At 40.6% G+C, this 24522-nt stretch overlaps 2 protein-coding genes and 1 long non-coding RNA gene across 3 annotated transcripts; 1 reads left to right on the top strand and 2 right to left on the bottom strand.

Moving 5' to 3' along the window:
* The first annotated feature begins 27 nt into the window (after window positions 1–27).
* Window positions 28–13859, top strand: itih5 (inter-alpha-trypsin inhibitor heavy chain 5). The gene is made up of 14 exons (XM_063905668.1): window positions 28–253; window positions 332–376; window positions 1047–1210; window positions 2084–2185; window positions 3750–4009; window positions 4121–4290; window positions 4600–4716; window positions 6266–6437; window positions 6684–6993; window positions 10118–10796; window positions 11216–11273; window positions 12200–12316; window positions 12504–12881; window positions 13387–13859. Exons 1-14 carry the CDS (start codon window positions 143–145, stop codon window positions 13644–13646), a joined length of 2943 nt encoding a protein of 980 aa, XP_063761738.1. The 5' UTR covers window positions 28–142; the 3' UTR covers window positions 13647–13859.
* On the bottom strand, window positions 2796–7091 carry LOC134879259 (uncharacterized). Its single transcript, XR_010167816.1, has 2 exons — window positions 4182–7091; window positions 2796–3994 (listed from the first exon to the last, which is right to left on the bottom strand). It is a non-coding gene; the product is annotated as an uncharacterized LOC134879259 (long non-coding RNA).
* A 548-nt stretch (window positions 13860–14407) lies between the features above and the next one.
* On the bottom strand, window positions 14408–23172 carry tmem110l (transmembrane protein 110, like). Its single transcript, XM_063905667.1, has 8 exons — window positions 22729–23172; window positions 20461–20509; window positions 20120–20215; window positions 19912–20033; window positions 18967–19079; window positions 18246–18329; window positions 18036–18161; window positions 14408–16537 (listed from the first exon to the last, which is right to left on the bottom strand). The coding sequence occupies exons 1-8, from the start codon at window positions 22916–22918 to the stop codon at window positions 16409–16411; spliced, it is 909 nt and encodes a 302-aa protein (XP_063761737.1). The 5' UTR covers window positions 22919–23172; the 3' UTR covers window positions 14408–16408.
* Window positions 23173–24522: the final 1350 nt, after the last annotated feature.

Below are 24522 nucleotides of genomic sequence, written 5' to 3'. Positions count from 1 at the left end.
GTGGGAGTGTTCTTCTGCTCAGCACCGGGCTGTCCCCTCTCTGTCCGGTCACTCTTCTCAGGACAGACAGAGACTCGGAGACGCAGCACTGGAAATAATGTCCCAGTTATCTGTTTGAGTTTAACTGGAGAAGGACTGCACGATGCTGCTGCTCATTTTTCTGCTCATTTGCTTCAGTCCGAGAGTTCTGGGGCAACTGGAGGAATCCCAGTTTGAAGATGATTTCGACCTCGCTGACTTTGATTTAGACATTGTAAGACTTTATAAGGGCGAAGCTGTTATATGCTGGTGTTTGGATTTCCTTACCTGACTTTTTTTTGTGTACACACAGGCGCCACGCAGGGTCCCACGGCAGGTGAAAACTATCTTAACCAAGGTAAAATCAAATCGACCAGAAAGATATGAAAATATTTAAATATTTGTATCTCTTTGGGGATGTTTTTTTAAAATGTAGACATCAAAGATGAGAGTTTGGAATATAATCCAAACTCACAATATAGTCCAAATGTCAACAATATTTGATCGAAGTTGCAAAGAAAAGGCAATCAACATTTTAAGCAAAAATACAATTTCCTGGAGTCTGGTGCTGGGTATGATACTTTGGCATATCATCTAAATATTGATACCCTTTAATCTGCTAATACTCTACAGAGTTTATGCTGAACTGACCTCCAAAAACACATGAATAGATATTACTTCCTATCTCTAATAGTGACCTAGAATGCATGAAGCTGTTTCAGTTTTTTGGAGTTTAGTTTATCACCCTAAAGTAGTGCGCACAGGGCGTGACGCGCATGAGATCCGCCAAGCGCGCAGCTGTGCCAAAGTATATGTAATGCACTTAGCTCATGGGAACAAATTCCTCTCCCTGTGTTTAGTTATTGTTGCTATGGAGGAATTCAGGGTTTCTTAGGGTGAGACATCTTAGCTAATCAAAAATAAATCTGGGAGGTTTTAATGAGCACTGAAGAAATGCGTTAAGTGTGCCAAATGAGCGTTTTCAACAGTGATGTGGTGCTTCTGTTCTGACCGTGTTACCTCTGCAGGAGACTAAGCCTCACATCCAAGAGCTTTCCATCAAGACCACCATCATCTCCCGCTACGCCTTCACTGCGGTGTACTGCGCCATGCTCAACCGGCACTCCGCCGCTGCAGAGGGGGTCTTCAGCTTCCAGATCCCCGCCGGAGCATACATCTCCAATTTCACCATGTAAGATTCCTGGAGTCTGAGCAGCAACAATAACTCACAGAATACAACATTATAATAACATGATCAATGCAATATTAGGACACAGAGGATTTTGGTGTAATATATTTAACCAACTGAGAGCATTTACAATTTAAACTGGATTTGAAGGCATAAGGAGGTTAAAGCAATGAGTACTTCAGATAAAGATTCAAAAATGATCCCAAAAGTCACAGAAAATATCAAAATGTTCCTTCCTAGCCCTTTAATTTTCATGTGAGACTATAAAAATGGTCTTTTAAAAAGGGCCTGACCCCAGGTTGAGAACTATTCTCTTTAATTATTGGCACAAACAAAGAAAATAGGTAGGTTGATGAGATAAAAAATAAAACAAGCTAGTTGCTTATACAAGGGCTTTCCCCTCAATTAGCAATATATGTGAAGATAAAGAGGGTATTAATTAAGTTTAACCATGACAGTGAGTAACGTTTGTCAAGTTAAACCTGTTATAAACAGCCTATCCTTAAAAAAGAGAGCGGATATCCAGATATAAATTCCTAAAACCGTCTTGAAAGCAATATCAAATCTTATTAGCAGAAAAAGCAGCACCAGAGTTTACAAATTAAAGCTAAAACACCAAATAATAGCATCATCAGTTGAGGCTGGAAGGATTTCTGATGGTTTGGTTTCTACGGACACATTAGCAAGGAGGCAAGAAAAGGGTTAACAGTCGTTAACACACACAGTGGCCACAGTTCCTTCACATGCACCACCATAAACAGGTAACAACAGGATTTCACCCAAAAATTCAGGCTATTGTGTGAGAAAGCCCAGTCTAAACGGGACAATAGGTGGTCTGCACCGATCTAATCCTCAACCTTTGACCCCCTGAACCAGGATCATCGGAGGGCGCGTCTACCAGAGCGAGGTCAGGCCGAGGCAGAAGAAGGTCAAGCAGGAGAACGGAAAAGCCCGGAACAAAGAGTCAGGTGAAGCAAGGTAAGAGAAATCTGAGTGTGTGTGTGTGGCCCCTCCTATGGTCTGGCGTCTCTCCTAATAACACAGCAGGCTCTCGCTCCCTCTAATATTCCTATTTGGCAAACAAAGATTAATAATATCCCAACTAATACACACTATAGCCACAACGTTGGCAGCCACAAGGAGTGTGTCCTGTGAGTGTGTGTGTCAGTGGTGGCCAGTAACTAAGTACATCTACCTAGGAACTGTCATTTATTACAAATTTGACATACTTGGACTTCGTCTCCACAACAATTCAAAAGGGAAATATTGTTATTTTTGATTGCTTCACTGCATATAACTTTAGTAGCTTCAGTTACTTTATATTTTGATACACTCAACTTATGAAGAACTTTTGAAATATCATGTTTTGATGTAAATTAAAGTAAACTAACTTAAAACAAAATGAGGAGTAAAACTTAAGTAAAGGATCTGAAATCTTTTTCCACCTCTAATGTGTGTGTGTGTGTGTGTGTGTGTGTGTGTGTGTGTGTGTGTGTAATAACATCATTTCTCCAGAGGCAAGGATTGTCGTATAAATCTGTGACCCAAGAGGTGACATATGGAATAAATGACATCATGTTTCCAGCTGTCAAATGAAAAAGTGACATTTTTATTAAATGAGATTTGGTGATTCAGTGACTCCGCTGTAAAACAAAAAAGGGCAGAGGAAGGAAGGAGAGGATTGTGAGATTAAACAGAGACAGTATCCAATGCAAGATTTCACCTCCTCTTATGTTCTCCTCAGTTCTCCATTCTAATGGTTATCCTTCCAGTTTCTATATTTAAGGGTTTTTTTATTTACAGCTGAGGCTTTACTTTATTTAACCTTCATATTACAGCTGTGGACACTGATGTTTGCAGAGAGCAGCACACATATAATAGAAGCAGTGGTGGATAATATTGACGGGGTTAAGAAAAAGGAGTGAAATAAAATGTAATAATACACCAGCAGAGTCACCAGAGTAAAGCACATTGATGATTGACTAATCAACCCAAAGACCGTTCCTCAATGTTTACACTTAAAATATTAGTCACTTTTTTCCAACTGTGGCCCTATGCAGTGGTAGTGTCAAAAGGGATATTGAGGGAGACAATATTCCACCACCAACATTGTAATCATTACACCTATTTAAACACAGTTTGATATTCATACCAAACTGAAATGAATGGAGGTCAATGGCCGCATGGAAGAGATTAACATACCAACTTAATCGTAAATAACTGCAGTGAATGTAAACATAGCCTTCAATATTTTTCTTTCAAATTGAAAATCACAATCAGAATACTTTTTTTATGCTAGGAGAAATGTGGCTTTTTGACAGTGGATTTGTATTAGATTAAATAAAAAGTAAATACAACATAGAATTAAAATATTAAAAAATAAAAGACTGAATAAACTAAAATATATTAAGAATAAATAAGAAAGTAAAAATGTGTACTTCAATTTACAACTTGCATATTAAAATATACAGACTACACCACTCGTAGTAATAAGGTATTAATCTGACCATTACTCTGTCTTCACTCCCTCTCCACCCTCCAGCCAAGAGCCGGAGTTGGAGGTGTTCAGGATGGCGGCCAGCATCCCGGGTCGGAACCGGGCCGTATTCCTGCTGACGTATGAGGAGCTCCTGCAGCGGCGGCTAGGACACTACGAACACGTGACGAGCCTTCGGCCGCTACAGCTGGTCAGCCGGCTCAGCGTGGACGTCACCATCGTGGACCATTCCCCCATCACCCACCTCCAGGTGCTGCCGCTGCGCAATGGCAAGAGCACCAACACCGTATCTACCAAAACACAAGGTTAAACACACCTTATTTTATTTGATCACATATGTAATATTGTTTTCAATCTTTGCTTTGATTATTTTCCCTACTGTACACAAACAAACACTTTCTATCTTTGTGCCTCAGTGAAGCAGGACCCTCCCACTACCACTGTGATCAAACAGGAGAAAAATGTCTGCAAGATCACCTTCGGTCCCAACATCGTCCAACAGGCCAAGATCACCACCAATGGCATTCTGGGAGACTTTGTGATCCGCTACGATGTGCAGAGAGAGTTGGGGATAGGAGACATTCAGGTGCACCACGCTCCCCTAATACACTCTGCATTATAGACACAAAGATAAGCAGACATTTCGATGATGAAAAGCAGATTGAAAAAGCATTAGCTTTCACATTTTGCAAGTGCACACACAATTCCCGTCCAACTTTACACACACACACACTCCTCCAGCCACCTGTTAGTGATTCAGCTCTCAGGTTTCTTGCCACCGCCATCACTTCGCTGCCAAACACTTCTCTGTGTCTGCAAAACCAAACTATTCTAATCAAACCCACCTTATGCAACTCACTGCCTGTTGCATGTCTCTAAACCTCTTTTTTCCTAGGTTTTAAACGGCCACTTTGTCCACTACTTCGCCCCCAAAGACCTGCCGGCGGTGCCCAAGAATGTGGTATTTGTGATCGACACCAGTGCCTCCATGGTGGGGACTAAGATCCGACAGGTAAAGCAGCACACTCAGAATGGTTATCTAGAAATCTGTTGGAAGTTAAAGCTGCTGGAATGTGTTAACAAATGTTGTTTATCTTAAGTGATCTGTGTAGGGTTTCCACTCTTACACAGGAGAACGCTTTGGGATTTTACTCTTTTAAGATCCTCTGTTTTCGCCAGTTGTAGCCAATTTACTAAACACTCCCAGCATATTTTAAATATCATAGATTTAATAAATGCTTTTCTCTTACCTTTAAGGCTACATAGTTTTTTGTTTTTCTTAAGGTACATTTATTGAAGCAATTGAATTTCGGGAAACTATTGCATCCACGCTTAAGGCTGAAACCTTTGGTGTATTTTCAAACTAAAGCCTAATCTTTTACAGAAAAAAGTTTCAGCTTACTTTTCCTGAGTGAAGGTATTGCCTCCAATGTACAGATTGACTCTGTCTTTAAGCGGAATTTCAATGGATGTATCAGATCAGAAACCTGACACCCTACCTCCTCCCTCCCACACTGGAATATCAATATCCAACCTTTTTCCTCCATCTGCAATAGCACGATAATCCCCTCGGTGAGACTAAGAGCTGATCTCTGCTGCTGCCATGAGCGCAGAAACAGAGCAGAGGAGAGAAAAAAGAAAAAAGAAAGATTTTCAGTGAGAAAGTAAAGTGGAAACATACAGCACAAGGCCGCGTTGTGAGGGAGGAAGGTCAGTGTCTATGGGGTAATGGAACTTTTTAGACAACAGCACCCTCGACCCCTTGATCCAATCCCCCACCCTTTGCCAACCCCCAGCGAGCCACAGGAACAGAACAACAAGTGTGTTTTGATGTGGCTCCACAATAGAGGGTTTCAGTGTGGGTCAGTCTGTGGTTCTGACCCCTGCTGTATAGCCCATATAGACATTTTAAACCCCCCAGCGCCAAATTATATATCACCCACGCTCAATGCTGCAGAGATGCTGACATTGAGAAGCTCCATAACAGAAAAGAAGCAAGAAGTCTGTATACTTTTCATGTTTTATTTAGTTTTTACACAGACACATTTAAAACATTTCTGAGATTTCCTGGCGCGCAATTTTTAATTATTAATTACTCCGTTAATTCGACCGCAATGACATCGGTTGCAATGAAATATGTTATTCAGTTGTGTATGTACTATTAGACTGTGTGGTGTGTAGTGCTGCACTTCAGTAGGCCTTTAAAAAGATTTAATGTTGAATCATCAACAAACAATCAAAAACCTCTAGGGTGGGTTTCTTAAATAAGAAAACATAACTAATGCAGGCTACAGCATCATTTTCTTGGGGTTGTTTCATGAATGCAAGGATAACGATCCATCTAAATGGCCAGAAAAAAATGGCAAATACAACCTATTCAAATGCACTGAACAGATACAAAAGTTGCATGACCAAAGAGTAGCTACAACCATGCTATGAGTTCACCATTATATGGATGCAAGCGTTCTCAAATTTAATTCAACATAAAGTTTATGGAATGTAGTGTCAAAAACCCTAGTCTTCTTTTGAGTGAGGTTGAATTATTTCTCTTTCTTTTTCAGACTAAAGATGCTCTGTTCACCATTCTGAAGGATCTGCGACCTGGAGATCGCTTCAACTTCCTCAGCTTCTCCAACAGGATCAAAGTGTGGCAGCCGAATCGCCTCGTACCGGTGACGCCACTAAACATCAGAGATGCCAAGAAGTTTATTTACATGCTGGTTCCAACTGGAGGTCATTATTATCTTTTTAGTTTTTCCTTCTTCTTCACAGTCCCTACACGTTTGATTGCGTTGTAAACAGATTACATTTAAATACTAATACAGAAAATGGATCTGCATTGAATGCAGTTTAAAGACTTATTAAAGGGTTTTTGTGACATCTTGGCCTCTAAATGTTCAAGTTCATCTTCTTGACTGTACCTCCAATCCTTGTTCTTTTTCTTGAGCCATAATTTCTCCTGACGTCTCCTCACTAAAGGCACAAATATCGATGGTGGCATCCAAACTGGCGCCAATCTGCTTCGTGAGTACCTCTCAAGTCCTGACTCTAGCCAGAACAGCGTCTCCCTCATTATTTTCCTGACGGATGGACGGCCGACAGTCGGGGAAATCAAGTCTACAGCGATTTTGGGAAACACTCGCTCCGCCGTGCAGGAGAAGTTCTGCATCTTCACCATCGGGATGGGGAACGATGTGGATTATCGCCTGCTAGACCGCATGGCTCTGGAAAACTGTGGGATGATGAGACGCATCCCCGAGGACGCCGACGCAAGCGCTATGCTCAAAGGGTAAGAGGGTCCTTTTTATATCAGTCCATTCAATTGAAGGAATATTTCTTCCATTAAAAGGCCATCTTGTGATAAATACAAAGATATGAATTATTTAATAGATACAGTGGGGCAAAAAAGTATTTAGTCAGCCACCAATTGTGCAAGTTCTCCCATTTAAAAAGATGAGAGAGGCCTGTAATTTTCATCATAGGTATACTTCAACTATGAGAGACAGAATGAGAAAAGAAAATCCAGGAAATCACATTGTCTGATTTTTAATGAATTAATGGGTAAATTCCTCTGTAAAATAAGTATTTGGTCACCTACAAACAAGCAAGATTTCTGGCTCTCACAGACCTGTAACTTCTTCTTTAAGAGGCTCCTCTGTCCTCCACTCGTTACCTGTATTAATGGCACCTTTTTGAACTCGTTATCAGTATAAAAGACACCTGTCCACAACCTCAAACAGTCATACTCCAAACTCCACTATGGCCAAGACCAAAGAGCTGTCAAAGGAGACCAGAGACAAAATTGTAGACCTGCACCCGGCTGGGAAAACTGAATCTGCAATAGGTAAGCAGCTTGGTGCGAAGAAATCAACTGTGGGAGCAATTATTAGAAAATGGAAGACATACAAGACCACTGCTAATCTCCCTCGATCTGGGGCTCCACGCAAGATCTCACCCCGTGGGGTCAAAATGATCACAAGAACGGTGAGCAAAAATGCCAGAACCACACGGGGGGACCTAGTGAATGACCTGCAGAGAGCTGGGACCAAAGTAACAGAGGCTACCATCAGTAACACACTACGCCGCCAGGGACTTAAATCCTGCAGTTCCAGACGTGTCCCCCTGCTTAAGCCAGTACATGTCCAGGCCCGTCTGAAGTTTGTTAGAGGGCATTTGGATGATCCAGAAGAGGATTGGGAGAATGTCATATGGTCAGATGAAACCAAAATAGAACTTTTTGGTAAAAACTCAACTCGTCGTGTTTGGAGGAGAAAGAATGCAGAGTTGCATCCAAAGAACACCATACCTACTGTGAAGCATGGGGGTGGAAACATCATGCTTTGGGGCTGTTTTTCTGCAAAGGGACCAGGACGACTGATCCGTGTAAAGGAAAGAATGAATGGGGCCATGTATCGTGAGATTTTGAGTGAAAACCTCCTTCCATCAGCAAGGGCACTAAAGATGAAGCGTGGCTGGGTCTTTCAGCATGACAATGATCCCAAACACACCGCCAGGGCAATGAAGGAGTGGCTTCATAAGAAGCATTTCAAGGTCCTGGAGTGGCCTAGCCAGTCTCCAGATCTCAACCCCATAGAAAATCTTTGGAGGGAGTTGAAAGTCCGTGTTGCCCAGCGACAGCCCCAAAACATCACTGCTTTAGAGGAGATCTGCATGGAGGAATGGGCCAAAATACCAGCAACAGTGTGTGAAAACCTTGTGAAGACTTACAGAAAACGTTTGACCTCTGTCATTGCCAACAAAGGGTATATAACAAAGTATTGAGATGAACTTTTGTTATTGACCAAATACTTATTTTCCACAATAATTAGAAAATAAATTCTTTAAAAATCAGACAATGTGATTTTCTGGATTTTTTTCCCTCATTCTGTCTCTCATAGTTGAGGTATACCTATGATAAAAATGACAGGCTTCTCTCATCTTTTTAAATGGGAGAACTTGCACAATTGGTGGCTGACTAAATACTTTTTTGCCCCACTGTATATAGGATAAGAATTCATAATTATTGTCAACTGTACCCTTAATGTGTGTATAATCCGCATCTTATTAGGCAATTAGCTCTCCTTAATCCCTCCCCTCTCCCCATCTGTCACATCCCTCCATCTCTCATCAAGCTATGAGGGAACGAAGACTGCAAATGTGACGGTGCTGACAACAGTCCTCTTTAATCAACTTCAAAATAGGAAAGCCACTGAATACAACAGCCAGTCTCTTTCTCTCTCAATTTTTCCCCCTATCCTTTACACACAACCCTCTTCCGCACTTGGACACACATGGTGTTTGTTCAGCCTAGCAGGAATGTGTGTAGGTTGTGAAACCTGCATCTGAGTATGTACTGGGGGTTAACAGATAGACTCCCTCAGATAATAGCCCTCGTTCTGCTTGAACAAACATGCTGTTTAAGAGGTGAGGAGGATTACTATGGTGTGACTTCAAGGATAGGACATGGGACTCATACACACATTCACAATCTTTGCTTTATACACAGTCTTTAATGAATGTGTGCACAAACTCTGAAGTGGGGTGGAAGTAGCCTTGAGTGGTTAGACAAGCAGGTTTATGGCCGGAAGATTGTTTCTTTGAATACGAGACATTTGATGAAACGTGTTATAATAGGCTTCTATTTCTGCCTCAAAAACTACCACTGATGTGCCCTTGAGCAAAGCACTTAACGTGACTGATTAACAACAGAAACAGCAAAGACTAGGCGGATGTCAGGGTTCTCATATTGTTTGCATAAAGTATAAAAATAAGGAATAAGGCTGACAACATTTTTTATACTGCGATTTTCCGAGCAGCATTGACATCAGAACTGAAGTGTAAAAAAGAATCTATTTTTATGTTTTTTACAGAATAATAGTAAGAACAGAAAAACTATAAAGCATGAAATCCAATTTTAAGGAAATTAACAGTCTATGTGGTAAGATGTTCAACCTCTAAACTAGCATTCATTTGCTAAATTATTGCTTGAGAGTTATAGAGTCAAATTAGCATAGCACGGTCCTCAGGTGAAGGGGCAGAGGAACAAACGAATGAGTTTGGGAGGTACTGACAAACAATGAAGGCCTGCTTAAAAGGATCTCTGGCTATAAGAAAGAAATTAGGTCCTATGTCTTTTCTAACCACTTCGCCTTGACATTGATGGAAAAAGTCATCATATCAAGGGAAGGAAAAGAGAACTGTGGTGCGAAGAGAACCCAACTGCACATACACTAGGCTACATAATTATACAACAGGAGATCTTAATAACCTAGGTCTTCAAATGTTTCTACTATGTGGAAGCAAGTTTTGTTTGATTTGAGAGAAGTGGACCAGCTCTTTTTACATGTGCCACTTAAATACTTCTCAGATCGGAACCTTCTAAGCAATCTCTACCTCTCCTCATTCATCTACAGGTTCTACGATGAGATAGGAACTCCTCTACTGTCCGACATAAGGATTAACTACACCGAGGACTCGGTCCAGTACGTCACTCAGCATCTGTTCACCAACTACTTCAATGGCTCTGAGATTGTCATCGCCGGCAAGCTTACCAACAATAGCATGGAATCGCTCCATGTCCAGGTTACAGCCAGCAACAACGACAAGAGCATCATCCTGGAGACCGACATACCTCTGCGGCACCGACAGATAGAGACTGAGAAACATGTGAATGCAGCCAGAGTAGCGATGGCATCTGGACCTAAGACTCCAGCGTCAGGGGTCACACATGGATTAGGAATTGCTTTGGGTTCAATGGCGGAGGACTTTGTGGAGCGCGTCTGGGGTTTCCTGAGCGTCAAGGACGGGCTACGGTCGCGTCTACGCAGCCAAACAAGCAAGGAAAGAGAAGACCACATCAAGCAGGCCACCAATCTGTCTCTGAACTACAACTTCCTCACCCCCCTCACCAACATGGTGGTGGAGAAGCCTGAGGTCCTCGCTGATGGCACCATGGCCCCGTCGCCCACCAGCTCCCAATCATCTGGTGACACTGTCTCAACGGCCAATGAGCTGCCAAGTGACAGCCAGTATGGAGAGACACCAAATGACAACAAAAAGCCAAGCAGTCAGAATTTATCTCTAGGCAACAAGGATAGGTAAGGATGTTTCTCCAAGAGCTGGTTGTAAGAGGTATCCAAAAAGTAAAAAAACAACAACTGTCTAACATTGAAATCGAAATTGTTTCTTCGGAATTAAATCTTTACTGTGGCTCTGGGAAGATGGTAATTTAGACCCTAAATAAAGTTTCCTTGTAATGCTAGCAAGGTTAGCTGCTCACAGTAGCCTAATTTAACCAAATTGTGGCCTGAAGGGAGATTCAATGAGATTCTCTGATTCTTTTTTACAATTTATAGATTGGTCACATTTGGGAGCCGTTTGAGTCCAAGCTAACTACAGCGTTGTCCTCTGCAAAGAAAACAACTAACAAACTAATATGGAAGATATTGAGAGGAAGCATCAAACAATGGCAGCCCTCTCAATCATTGCTGTGGATTAATATGTTTTTCCTTGCAGGTAAAGTTGAGAGAAGACCAGAGAAGAAATCTATCACCGTCTCCAAAACATCAGGTGACTCCTCATACTCTCTCTCATGTAAACAGTTTTACATAGGATTGCCTCTGTGCCCTTTATACCATAAGCACATATGGAATGCTTAAAAGGCTCCGAAAGAAGACTTGAAAGAGAGAAGAGGGGGAATGTACAGTAGACTCTCTCTCTAAACTCTCTGTGTGGGCAGCCTGTAATTTTGATGTTCATCAGACAGTCTAAAAGATGCCTCTGAACATGACCTGAATAGAGGAATGAACACACAGGGTCTAATTGAAATACCAACACCAGCACTACCTGGCACTTTAAACATGCAAGTGCGTGTCCAGCACACACTGCGGTCGAATGGGACGGACTTGAGTGATGAGAAGTGGATGCTGTTTGTGCTTGTGTTACAGTAAAGAGAGGGACCCCATCAGAGGCAGTAAGTGAGGGCTAATGACCCCGTCATTACTGTTGCTCTCTATTCATCTGCGCTGGTTCTCACAAGCCTCAGGAGAATCCAGCAAAAATATATAAACTACTATATGAATTCAAAGACAATTTGAGATCTTTAGATATAAGTCATTAACAAATTAAAGACAGCTGCTTGTGAGACATTGGCTTTCTTATATCAGGTAGAGGTTTTACAGAAGTGTCAACAGATTTAAATGTTATTAGTCAGTTAGTCAAATGAAAGCCTAAAGGTGACAAACATTGTATACATCATATAACTTCAGGTAAGTGTAATAACTTGCATCCATCTTCCTAATCTTACTGTCCATAAAATTGCAATTTTCCTGATTTCCACTTGTTTACATTTTCACATAACGTAAACAGTATGCACAAAAAAAATATCACTTCAAGCAATCCAGCTTAGGCCTGCTTGTTTTTTCGGACTCTTTTTGCGGTTTTAGAATGCACATTAATATTTATCTGTCTCTCTGTTAACCTCTCAACGACTTCAGCTGACGGTGACCCCCACTTTGTGGTGGAGTTCCCGCTGAGTAAACTGACGGTATGCTTCAACATCAACGGAGAGCCGGGACACATCCTGCGTCTGGTGTCCGACCACAAGCACTCTGGTAAGACATCTTCAAACTAAACTCTTCTTTCACATTAAAAACAGGAGGTGAAAGAAGTAAGGAACTAAATATTAAGTCAAGTCATGAAGAGTTGAAAGTACCAACATGGTAAAGTACCTGCAGAACTTGATGTACTTAGTTACATTCCACCACTGGTTGGGTGTTAATTCCTGTTATCTGTTTACAGGTGTGACAGTGAACGGTAAGCTAATCGGGGCCCCAGCTCCACCCGGCAGCCACAAGAAGCAGCGCACGTATTTCAGCACCATCACCATCGTGGTGGATCATCCCAAACGCGCCTACATCGAGGTGACACCTAAGAAGGTCATCCTGGACGGGCGGGACCGGATGGTGCTGCCCTGCCACTCCACGATGGCGGTGGACAGCGGCGTTTTGTCAGTGTCTATCGTGGGAAAGTCTAACGTGACGGTGACGGTCGGGGGAAACATCGTGTTCGTGATTCTGCTGCATCAGTACAAGAACCCAGCCACTTACCAGAGGGACCATCTAGGGTTCTACATCGGAAACAGCAAGGGGCTGTCTAATCAGTGCCACGGCCTGCTGGGTAGGAGTCAAAGAGCATTAATTATGTGTTGACAGAGCGTTTGGAAGGACGGATATGATCCATTATTAATTTGTATTTAACAATAAAACCTAGAGCCCTACTTGCAGCTCATAAAAGCAAACATGTATCGTATATCACACAATATTATAGCGTCAAGTTTATTTTAAGAGTGCCACAGGATCAAGTCGAGATATGAGATATAAATAAGATTAAGAAACAGGTTATGAGTAGTGTTCCATTGCAGTGGGCTTGTACTAGTTTCTGCTGCTATTGCTAGAGAAAGTAAAATTTATTAAGTAGGTAAAGCCAAGATATGGAAGGTAGACCATCAGAGTAAATTTGACCAATGAAGATCCACCCACTAAAACCATGGTGTTTTTCCTGAATTCTCCTTTATTGCCATTGAAGGATTTCAGTTAAAAATGCAGAATCCTTGTATTTCTGTCAAAACAAATTGACACAAATCCAGAAGTAAGGACTCACATCAATTTATTTCGTCTTCCAGGTCAGTTCCTGTATGAGGAGGTGGGCCTGGCAGAGCTTCCTGCGGAGGCAGACAGTAAGCCGTCGCCGGTCCTGAAGGTGAAGGAGCGATCTGTGCCAGTGGTGAAGAAAAACCGGAGGATCTTTAGCGGCACTCAGACTGTGGACTGCTGGTTCGCACGCAACAATGCAGCCAAGCTGATAGACGGACAGTACGAGGACTATTTGATGTCACACATGTTCGATACGGGGGCCTGGCCAAACGGGACCAACGCAGCATGAGACTCAAACTGTAGTATAAGTTGTTTTACTCTGTATCCATTTCACATCTCAGCAAATATTTCCCAATGCCAATCTTCACATTTCAGTTTTTCTTTCTCACTTTTGAATATATTTTTGTACTTTTTCTAATGAAAATGTAATGTTTTATATTTTATTGTGTGTTTTATTTGTGTAATATTGTTATTGTAAATAAAAAAACAACTAAACCCACAAGCAAGGATTTTACGAGGTGTAAAACGGTGCACACGTTAACACAGTAAGGGGAATTAAGTTGTAAAAAAGGAGTGAATATACATGTAGAGCAAGTCAAAAATCTATATTATATAAAAAAATAAACAGAACGTTTCAAAGAAATATGAAAGGAAAATGTGTGATGATACCATAATTTAAAGCTGATAAGATGTGCAATATAAAAAACAAACATCCATTTTGCACCCATCTGGGAATGCATGTTTTTTTCCCACACCCCAAATATGTATGTCGGCGTCTCTTAAACATGGCGACATCGAGGTAAGGATCACACCTGGTTACCACGGGGACTGGTAACAACCCCCTTGTCCCAGCGCCAATGACTAGATGCACGGCTCACACACATAACATACAAACACACAGCTCCATGGAGCTCCCTGTCATCAGCTGGAGGTCACAGGGCTGTTGGCCCCACCCACACAGGTGTGCTGTGGCCAGGTACATGCTCAGGATGTCTGCCATCACGTTGCTTCCCCCCCCCTCCATTTCTAGCGCAGGAATTTGACACCAGCTCATGTGTCAATCGTCTTTATTCACAGTGCAGATTAAAGAGATTCATTCGGCACTTTCTGTTAATGACAGGGCGTGCCTTTTCATACAGATGTTCATCATTTGGTTTATTAAAAAACATACACAAGGTACAAGGGAATACAAAATAAAAGATACAGCCAAAGTATATCAAATCTTTGGCTATTAGGACATACAGTATATGTGTTCAGGAGAATTTGTTTTCCCCCTTTCAAAATTCTACCATTCCTGATAATCACTAAAAAACATCCAATGTTGTTATCACATGTTGAACCACAATTTACTGTAAAATACATAAAAGATATAAACGGAATAAATATAATAAATGTGCAATAATTTGCAAAGTTTGATACACAGCTACAGTATGATCCCACTGAGCATCAGTAGGGCAATTCTTAATGCAGAAGAAATCTGACATTTCAACAATAACGTCTGAATACTTTGAAAGGAGTTGGAAATGTTTAGAAACAGTAAGATTGATTTAATACAAAAATGGAAATTTAAAAAAAGTTGTTTTCTAAAGAAATATGCATACAGTCATTCTTGCCAAAGACTGATACCATCTTTATGGCATATCTGTCAGTTAAATATGACGTGACGGCCAGACGTTTGTTAGATTAGCATAAAGATTGGAAACAGTGGAAAACAGCTAGACTGTTTCTGTACAACGGTAGCAAGTTCAGAAGACAGAGATAGTCCCCCATGTAACCCTTTGTGAAACTGTACAGATACATAAAACGTTGTGCTAATTTAAGAGCTGTAGATGCATTTTGTTATCTTTGGACAGAGACAGGCTAGCTGTTTCCGCCTGTTTCCAGTTGTTATGCTAAGCTAAGCTAATCAGCTGCAGCTTCATATTTTGATTACAGACATGAGAGTGATAATGTTCTTCTCAACATATTGGAAAGACAGCAAAGAACTGCATTTCCCAGAAGGCCCAACTAACACTTTGGGAGACTCAAGCACACATTCAGGGAACTGACATTGGAATATGACATTCAGAAGGATTTTCTCCACAATTTGTCTCATGCAGTTATGACTTTATAATTGCAATGTTTCCTTGTCAAATTGGGACTTTTTGCTTTTTGTCAAAATTCTCCAACATTAATCTAAAAGAAATATCAAGGATTTTCCCCAGTAAAACAGTGGCCCGAATACACATTAAGTACAACTACAAGTGCTCAACGAATATGAACATAATTGCACATAGTGTGATCTGGCCCTTTGAAACTTCTAAAGAGGATTACATTTCTTTCCAGATATATTAATTTCTTTAAAAGCAACCTGTTGCAAAAAGCTTCACGTTTTTCCATAAAAATCCTTGCTTTCAACATATTTGGTCCGTCATGATTGCAGCACCCATATGATCACATGATAAAACTATTAACCACCTTTCAAACCTAAAGTAAACAGCCAGAGGGAGACCTCGCCGGAATGGCTATAATCATGCCTTAATTAAAAAGGTGGATTTAAAGTGATTATATTTGACAGAGTGAATGCTTATATATGAATACGTTGCTTAATTGCTCCTCTTTGGAATATGATCGACGATAGATGACTCTCTTTAGAGCAACATCATTCCCAAAAGTCCCCGGTGTGGAGTGAAGACAGATTTATTTCAGTCTTTGTCATTACCACCCGCACATTCAGCCCCTTGGCGCTGCCCTCCTTAATAATCTCTCTCCACACACGCTCAGTTGTGGTTTGTCAGATGTTCCTTGCAGCAAACAGAGGCAGCAAGGTGAGAGGATGAAGAGCTTCCAAAAAATGCTATTGGATGTACATGCCTATACTGAGTAAAGCTCATTGCAGAGGAAGGCAGCTGAGGCTTCACATTCACAAGTTATAAGACCTTTAATTGTGCCTATGCGTACATGGAAGCTGATATTTAGAGCTTTGAGGAGTTAAGGAAGCAAGGTTTGTTTTGGGTTTGCTCATATTTAGGCTCTTAAGAGTGTGTTGTGTGTGGATAGCATCACCTGGGTTTACACCACCACCCAGCTGGGCCTCAGTGGTCCTCCAGAATACTGCACATGAAGAAAAGGTCCGCCATCGCCGGTGTCTTCCTCCCCCTCCGAAGCCTCGTCTGTGTCCGTCTCCACACTCAGCAACACCTGAGGGAGGACGGAAGACCGGTTCAGATCTTTTACCTCCATTACCTCGTATACTGCTGATGGATTCATAGTTGATTTATTTGTTTATTTATATTGTGTATAAGCCAATAAAGTAACTAGAGCTTTCAGATAAAGGTAGTGGAGTGAAAAGTAGGGGAGGATGGTGTCCGCTTTATCACATGTATGTCTTGAAATAAGCATCAAAATGTCATAGAAAAATGGGACTAGACCACCAACAGGCATTGCATACAATACAGCAAAGCAAAGGTTTCATTGATACCTTTGTCCATCTTGGTATCAGTTAAACACAGGGGCTTTAGTTTAGAAAAATATCTCAGCTTTGCATTCCCCGCCTGAAGAGGAAAATATCTTAAATTATTTGCAGCCTATAAGATGTGCTCTACTGCAGCAGCAGCAGCAGGGATTCAAATCCCATAGGATAAAGATTCCACAACTATATAACATTTACAGCATCATAAACCTCCATATGTTGTTTTATGTTCGGGTTTGACATGTGGGAAAGATCACATAAAGGCTACGTTGCAGAGCGGTACAAATTCAGATAATCGGATAAAGAGAAGACGTGCAAAAATGACTCATACAGAGCATAGTAGCACTAGGGATGCAATCATTCAAATGATATATATATTTGTATATATTTTTTTATCTTTAATGTTTTAATATATATATATATTTTAAATATTTGATAGGGTTAATTGTTTTATTTAGAAAAGGTTTGACACATTAATCAATAATACATTAAATCATTGTTTGCAGCGCTATAAGCAACACATTTCCATCATGCAGTTAAGGGCTGTATTTAAGTACAGAGTCACTTTATGATTGCTCATATCTCTTGAATTTTAAATAAATCAATGGAGGGGGGATAAGTGTGTGTGTGTGTGTGTGGCGAGCGATTGACTTCTTTCTTTGGAACAAGCTGCAAAACCAGCAACAACAACAGCATTGTGGCTTTATCTTCGCCCACCACCACAACTGAGACCTCGTCTGAGTGAAAGCCCCTCTATGTGTCCTCCTCCACTTCCCCACGTTTTCCATAGCATCAGCGTGTGGAAACAAGTCCTAAATGTCACTTTTATTCCCGGGATGAAGGCTGGATTTTATAACTGGCTGGCAGAGGATAAGGGAGAAGGAAACAGGAGGGGGGGTAAACATTTGTCCCACTTAACACGGGGGTCATGCTCCCAAACAGTATGTCCTCAGAGAGGAGAGAGAGACATGGCTTCTGTGCTGTGTGGAGGGGGTGTCCCTGAACGCAACACAAGGCCTGTCACGGTTTCCCAGAAAAACCAGCGCTTAAACCAAAACTCACCGGAGCCGATTGGAAAGTCTGAACATGTGTGATGCATAGCAACCATAATGTCACCAGTGTGAGTGTGTGTGTGTGGGTGTGAGTGTGAGTGTGAGTGTGAGTGTGAGTGTGAGTGTGAGTGTGAGTGTGAGTGTGAGTGTGTGTGTGTGTGTGTATTATTCTTACCCGTGACTCCTCACTGTTGGCCCAGGACAGCTCGTCAGCATTCTTCACGTCACACGAGTCGTCCAGGCTCTTCATCGTTTTGTACTTCCTCATCATCAGGCTGTCCACCACCCAGAACATGATGGACTGCAGGGGGGGCGTAATGTAATGTGATGTAAATATAAAAAATATATACATACAATAAGGTAAGATAATGAAATGAATACTCACGTTCACTATAAAAGGCACGATGAGCATGACCAGCACCAGCTCCAGCTGAGGGTCAGCGATGTAGCCCAGCAACACCTCCTGCAGCTGGAGGAGAAGAGAGGAGAGATTAACACTCTGACATCCGGTGATTTAAAGGTGCTGAGGGAGAAGAAGCTCCTGTGACGATAAACTAACTTTTGGTTTCAATAAAGAGTCTTTGGAAACCACATAAAACACATTATATTGTTCAACTTCTTCATTTCAAGTCATGGGGCCGTGATGAAGTGGATCATATTCACAAACGAACCAAAACATTATGTTGGAGTTGTAAGACATAATTAGACCCTAAACATTTGACCCTGCACCAGAACAAACAGAGGTACTATTAAATAAACTAATATTTATGATCCGTGTATGTGTAAGAGTAGACTATCTCTAAACAAAGGAAGTTGGTCTATAAACACAGAGCTTTCTGCACACTCCCTTTATCTTTAAATGGATGAATAAGAAAGATACAAATTACACACCTTTATTCCTTATAAGGGAATCTGCTGCTATGACAAAGATTAGTTTGAAAAGAGAAAACTGAAAACACATATTTTTTAAGTTACAATAAAATAAAAAAAAACCTGTGATTCAGTTGACCTTAAGTCCATGTGATTACCCCCCCTGCCGTCAGTATGTAATATCACTGGATGGCATCTTTCCCATAGCACCTGAAAGCAGCACGAGTTGCTCTTACTTTGGACCAGCCAGGGACGAGCAGCACGAGACTGATTACACCTTTCTCCAGCACCATGATGAGCAGGTAGATGCCGCACTGTCCGAGCCACGCTGCCGCCTGGGGAGGGTCCCCTGCAGGAGAGGAGGGGGGGGGAAACCATCAGAAAGCTTCATCTACACAAGTTTTTACATATTTCAAGCAAAGCCTGTTTACATCATTAGCAAATCTTTGTTTTTGTGAAAATATTTATTCGTTAGTTAAATGTATATTATTATTTTACTTTCATTTTATTTACTTTAATGAGAAAACACAGAACAGAAAAGCAATATCGACTACAGCACAGGAGCTTCAGTTATCCAACAACCTAAACTCCTGCTGGTAAAATGATACCAACTGTCTTGCATCTTGAGTAGGATATAAACCAGAAGCTTTCCAAAGGTAACACAGGTGTCTCAGCACAGCAGACACAAAAGAGGACAAGTCTGTCATTAAGACAGGAAGAAGGGAGGAGAAAGACACAAGGACAGAGAGAGAAAATTGAGAAATAGAAAGAAAGAAACCAGTTTCCAAAATAAATAATAATAATAATAATAATAATAATAATAATAATAATAATAATAATAATAATAATAATAATGAGATAAGCAACTTAATTACAAACTTAAAATCAGCCTTGCAATTTGTTTTTGTGAATTTTTCCCATCACAGAAGGAAGGAATGCAAAGTAAAAAACAACAGTAGAGTATTGAGTTTAATAATTGGCAAGGAGATAATCCCCCTCTGAAGCCACTGGGGATGTTTTCCGGTCCAGAGGCAGCAGCTGGAGACTGGCTCTCCTCCCTAAATGCCCTCAGTGGGTCTCCAGCGCCCTCCAGTGGTCGGACACTGAGAATCCTCTTGCATTTCATGTTATGGACTTTAAATAATGGAAACCGAACGTAAAGCATTGAATTAAACTCATACCATATTCTCCAAACATGAGCAGCGTCCACTGCTTGTACTCCACCAGTTTGGATACCAACTTCACAGCCAGCCAGATGACGAGCATCCCCAGCATGGCATCCAGCAGGAAGTTCATCAGATACCTTCAGGAAGATATATGAGAAGTGAGAGCCGTGTGACAGTCGGACCTGATGGTACCATGACTTGTTTGTGCAGATAAATAACTCACAGGGAGCATGGGTCTTCTTCAGTGAGCGTGGACAGGAAGACGTTGGCAAAGTGGATGAAAAGAGCACCGATGGCCTGCTTTGATGTGTCATAAAACCTAGAAAAAGCGATAAAAAAACCAATTATTTCATTGAATATGTTTGGTTGGGTTCACTTGGGAGTAGTAAGATTTAGGAAAGGGAATGCAGATACAGTATGATAATTTTCAGTGTTATGTTTGCATTAACATCATTGTCACCAACATTTTCTTTATTTTAAAAGACTTATCTAATCTATGCAAGTCTGTCTAATGTAAAAACGTAGGACAGTAAAGTGGAATAAAAGACAATAAGTATTTCTGACCATATTCTCCAAGGTCGTCTGATCCCTGCAGGCTCTCGGAACCTTTTCACTGCGAATAAAAAAAAGGAAAATCAATCAATTAATCTATAATGTTTCCACCAGACTTGCGTGTATTCTGCAAAACCATCACATGGTGGTCAAACAAACTGCAGAGGGGGAGTGAGGACAAATGAAACACAGACATTCATATATCGTTATTTAAAGCTACCACAAAACGTGTTTCCAGGTCACCGGTCTCAGGGGGAACAGACGCTGACTGTTCCTCTATCTCGTCATCTAACAAGGTTGGAGAACGTGACTCAGCATGTGAAACCGGCGGCAAGGCTTCCTGCATGTTACATCTGTAAACTCAAGTTTTTTCAGTGTGCAGTGTAAATATACTTTTTCCTGCAACTTCCTAAGCCAAATAATGCAACATCAGCCTTATTCCTTTAAAGCTGAGACAATAAGAAAATTATTTATCAGCAATTGTGAAGATCAGTGAATCTTTTAAGTCATTCATTAAGCACAAAATGATCTGATTCCAGCTCAAAAAGTCAATATTTGCTGCTTTTCTCTGCTTTAAATACCTGATAATTAAATGTTGTGTTTTAGATGTTGGTTTTATAAGACAAGTTATGTGAAGATGTCACCTCCGGATTTAGGAAATTGTGAATGGTATTTTGCATTAATCACAATTTTTTTAAATGGTTGTTTCTAGACAATTAAATAAAAATAAATAACAGTAATACGACAATCATTTTTAGTTGTAAAACTGTGGCAGCTTTTCTTTATATATTAAGCCTTTGTCAGTATGTGAGTGCAAGAATAATGACGAGTCAATGGCAGGAAACTCACAAGAATAGCTTTGAGGAAGAGTACTCTAAACATAGATAAGTAAAAGGGATGCATGGTTCAGGCTGGGCTGTGACTTGGCATACCATCACTGTGAACAGAGCTGAAGGGCTCTTAATGCTCTGCTGCACACAATAATATGGTATAAATATTAACCAATGCATATGGTTCGACCAGGAACAGCACTTGTGATCATGCTGAGAACAGGAAAAGAAAAAAAGGGAGGAGGGGGGTATTGATTTTCTCCACTAATAAGTAACTGAGAGGAGGTTAGAGCTTATTGATCTCAATCACCCTAAAGGCCTGGCCTGATTCTGCAACACTTCACTGCTTGGAGGATTCTTCTGCTCTGAACCCATCTGATTAAATATCCATGACTACGTTGACCTTTTGAAACTACACTCTAATTATTAGATCATATCTGACACTCATCAAATAAGTGGATTACACAATGTACACAGGCATTTACATGCATGTCATTTCCATGTAGCATGTTGGCATCCAGCAAAGAATAATTGACATTAAGCATGTTTATAAACTCTGAATTCTGAGAAAAGAAAACATGTAGCATAATTCAGTAAGCTTATATTTGGAGTCATTTGCAGTGGTATTGGCAAAACGGGTGAGATCAACATTCCCCAAGTCAGCTGCCACAGAATCACAAGCTATTTAGCAGTCAATAGCCTTTGTTCAGAGGAGGCCTACATCCACACTTCAACTGTTAAGAGGCATCTTGGTTTGTTGTTAAGGCATGCACTCAAAAACATTGGGAAAGTATTTTTTATATTTCACTTTATATTGTTTTATTTAAATCAATTTATCAATCATGACTTATTCCTTGGACAATAGAGATAGGGACCATGACGACACTTTCCTAAAAAACATGGCAATTTGTGCAGCTTCTTTGCTCATGTGCACACATAGTGTTTTAAGTATAACTTATTATGTACGTTTAACGTCTGTCTTAACGTCAAACTCAGCATAAAGCTATGGCACAAACCGTGCGTTTTTATATCACAATATGTTTATTAAGAAAGTATTCACACACACATCACTACCGCTCAGACCAATAGTCTAATATGTGGACGTGGTAGATGTTCAGAGGCGATGACATATAACAAAAATGGTCAAATGTATTCATACAGTTATTTTTACAGTACATCATAAATACCGAATTTAACAAAGAACCTTTACTTGCCAAATCATATTAGGAAATATTTAGTTTGGGCATGTTTATTTTGTCACAAGTAATATTAAATTAGCATATTTGACAATGGAATTTGATGCAATGCTAATGAGGCTCAAACGTCAACAAATCGCCACGTGGATTAGTATAGCCTTTTAAAAGCAAGTTTTTGCATGAATCCTCTACCTGAATAATCACAGCAACACTATGAAATTGAGGCTGTTACAGAGAAATGTAATGATACTCACACATCAGAGTACTAAAGGCAACGATAGCCAGCAGTCCCTGGATCAAGACGCCGAATCTGTCCGTGAGAGCTCCGTTGTCGCAGCCGTGGGGATTCGCATTGTTGATATCAGACATGTTTGTGACTTCAGAAACGCCATCAGCCAGGAATCTTTTCACCAAGAAGACCCCGCTGTATCCGTACATGTCCATGTTGATAAAAACAACACGGAGACAAAAGGAGGTCCGTAGGTGGGCTAAGACGGGCTTAACCTTCCTTTACTCGGGAAAAACAAAGCACTAAATGTCACTTAGCGGTTTTTCATGCAAGGTAAAGTTCTCCTTTAATGTTCACAGAGGCTGGTGTTACATCTTATGATGCAAAAGCAGACAAAAGAATCGATTATCTTACTCGCATCCATCTTTTGACAACGAAAACATCAACTGTCAAGTTGCGCCAACGAGAAGTCGAGCTTCCGGTTAAACGGATGATTTCAAAATAAAAGAGATAAGCTTATAAGAACAGCAGGAAAACAAGGGAATGGGTTCTCAATGTGTTTTACAAATATAACATAATATCATTTAAACTGACTGTTTTCCAACTTTACAGTAAGTCAAACTAACTTAACTTCCTGTTGTGGGTCGTTTGAGTGACGCTAGTCTGTGCGTATCCCCTCGTGAGGCACTTGGTCTTGGATGCGCGCGAGAGAAACACGCACGACAAATCGTTGCCTCCCATGGAGATGTTATAAAGGAGGCTTAAAAGTCAGGTAAAGCTCAAACTCCTCCAAAGACTATATTCAAGAATAATCATGAGAGGGTGCAGTTTATGGATGACCTATTAAATATAGTAAATTAGTAAATTATCTGATTAATGCCAATTTAGAGATTTACAGAGGATTATATAACTGAAGCCTTACAGGGAGAGAGCCAACATTAATTTCCAACTCAGTGATTATAGATGTCATTGGCTGAAAAAAAAGGTTAAATGTCATGCATAACATTTTATTTTGCGTCATTCTACACATTTAGCCTAATCACTTGAGAAAAAGCTAAATTTGTAGATATATGATTGAGAAATGGTCAAAATCTGGATTTACTTTGGCCCTGAATTGTCCTTTATATATATCAAGCATCTTTATGGATGGAGCGTGTCAACTCAACCACATGCATTCCATTCCATTTATTTTATCTAATCCAATATGATTCCACCAGAACATCTTTGATTAATTAATAAGCATACACAATAAATCATTTGCTTTATTAAACTGAAAAAACCTACAAAAGTACTTTACTGATCCGGCAAATAACGTTTGATGATATCAGGTTCTATTTAAGAGTTTATTGAACGTTCAAAGATTATTTCAAACCAGAAATGTGTATATATAAAGCCAAAACAAAAAACAGGGAGGCTGCAGGCTCATGCACAAGTGTGTGTGTGTGCGTGTGTGTATGTGTGTGTGTGTGTGTGTGTGTGTGTGTGTGTGTGTGTGTGTGTGTAGCCTATATAAAAGGGGGGGAATAATCCCTTCTCGTTAAAGCCTCTTCTCTGGCAGATTAATGGAGCAGTGCACACACTCCAACCATCTGTTCCTCGAGCGGCATCACCTCAGCACAAGCTCCTCTTCTTGTATCTTTATAATATCTTGTGATTAAGCTCCGCTTCAGTTTTTTTAAATACAATGCTTAATGCGGTTATGAACAATTGGGCCACTATCATAATACAACACTTATTATGTAGCCCATATGGAATATTTTTGAAACTTTTATTAACCTTTTTGGCTTCTGGGCCCTTAAAATTAAGCCATTTAGACAGA

The sequence above is a fragment of the Eleginops maclovinus genome, chromosome 17 (genome assembly GCF_036324505.1).
Source record: "Eleginops maclovinus isolate JMC-PN-2008 ecotype Puerto Natales chromosome 17, JC_Emac_rtc_rv5, whole genome shotgun sequence".
Taxonomy (NCBI): domain Eukaryota; kingdom Metazoa; phylum Chordata; class Actinopteri; order Perciformes; family Eleginopidae; genus Eleginops; species Eleginops maclovinus.
The sequence above is the reverse complement of the archived record's forward strand: the minus strand, read 5'-3'. Positions and strand labels throughout refer to the sequence as shown.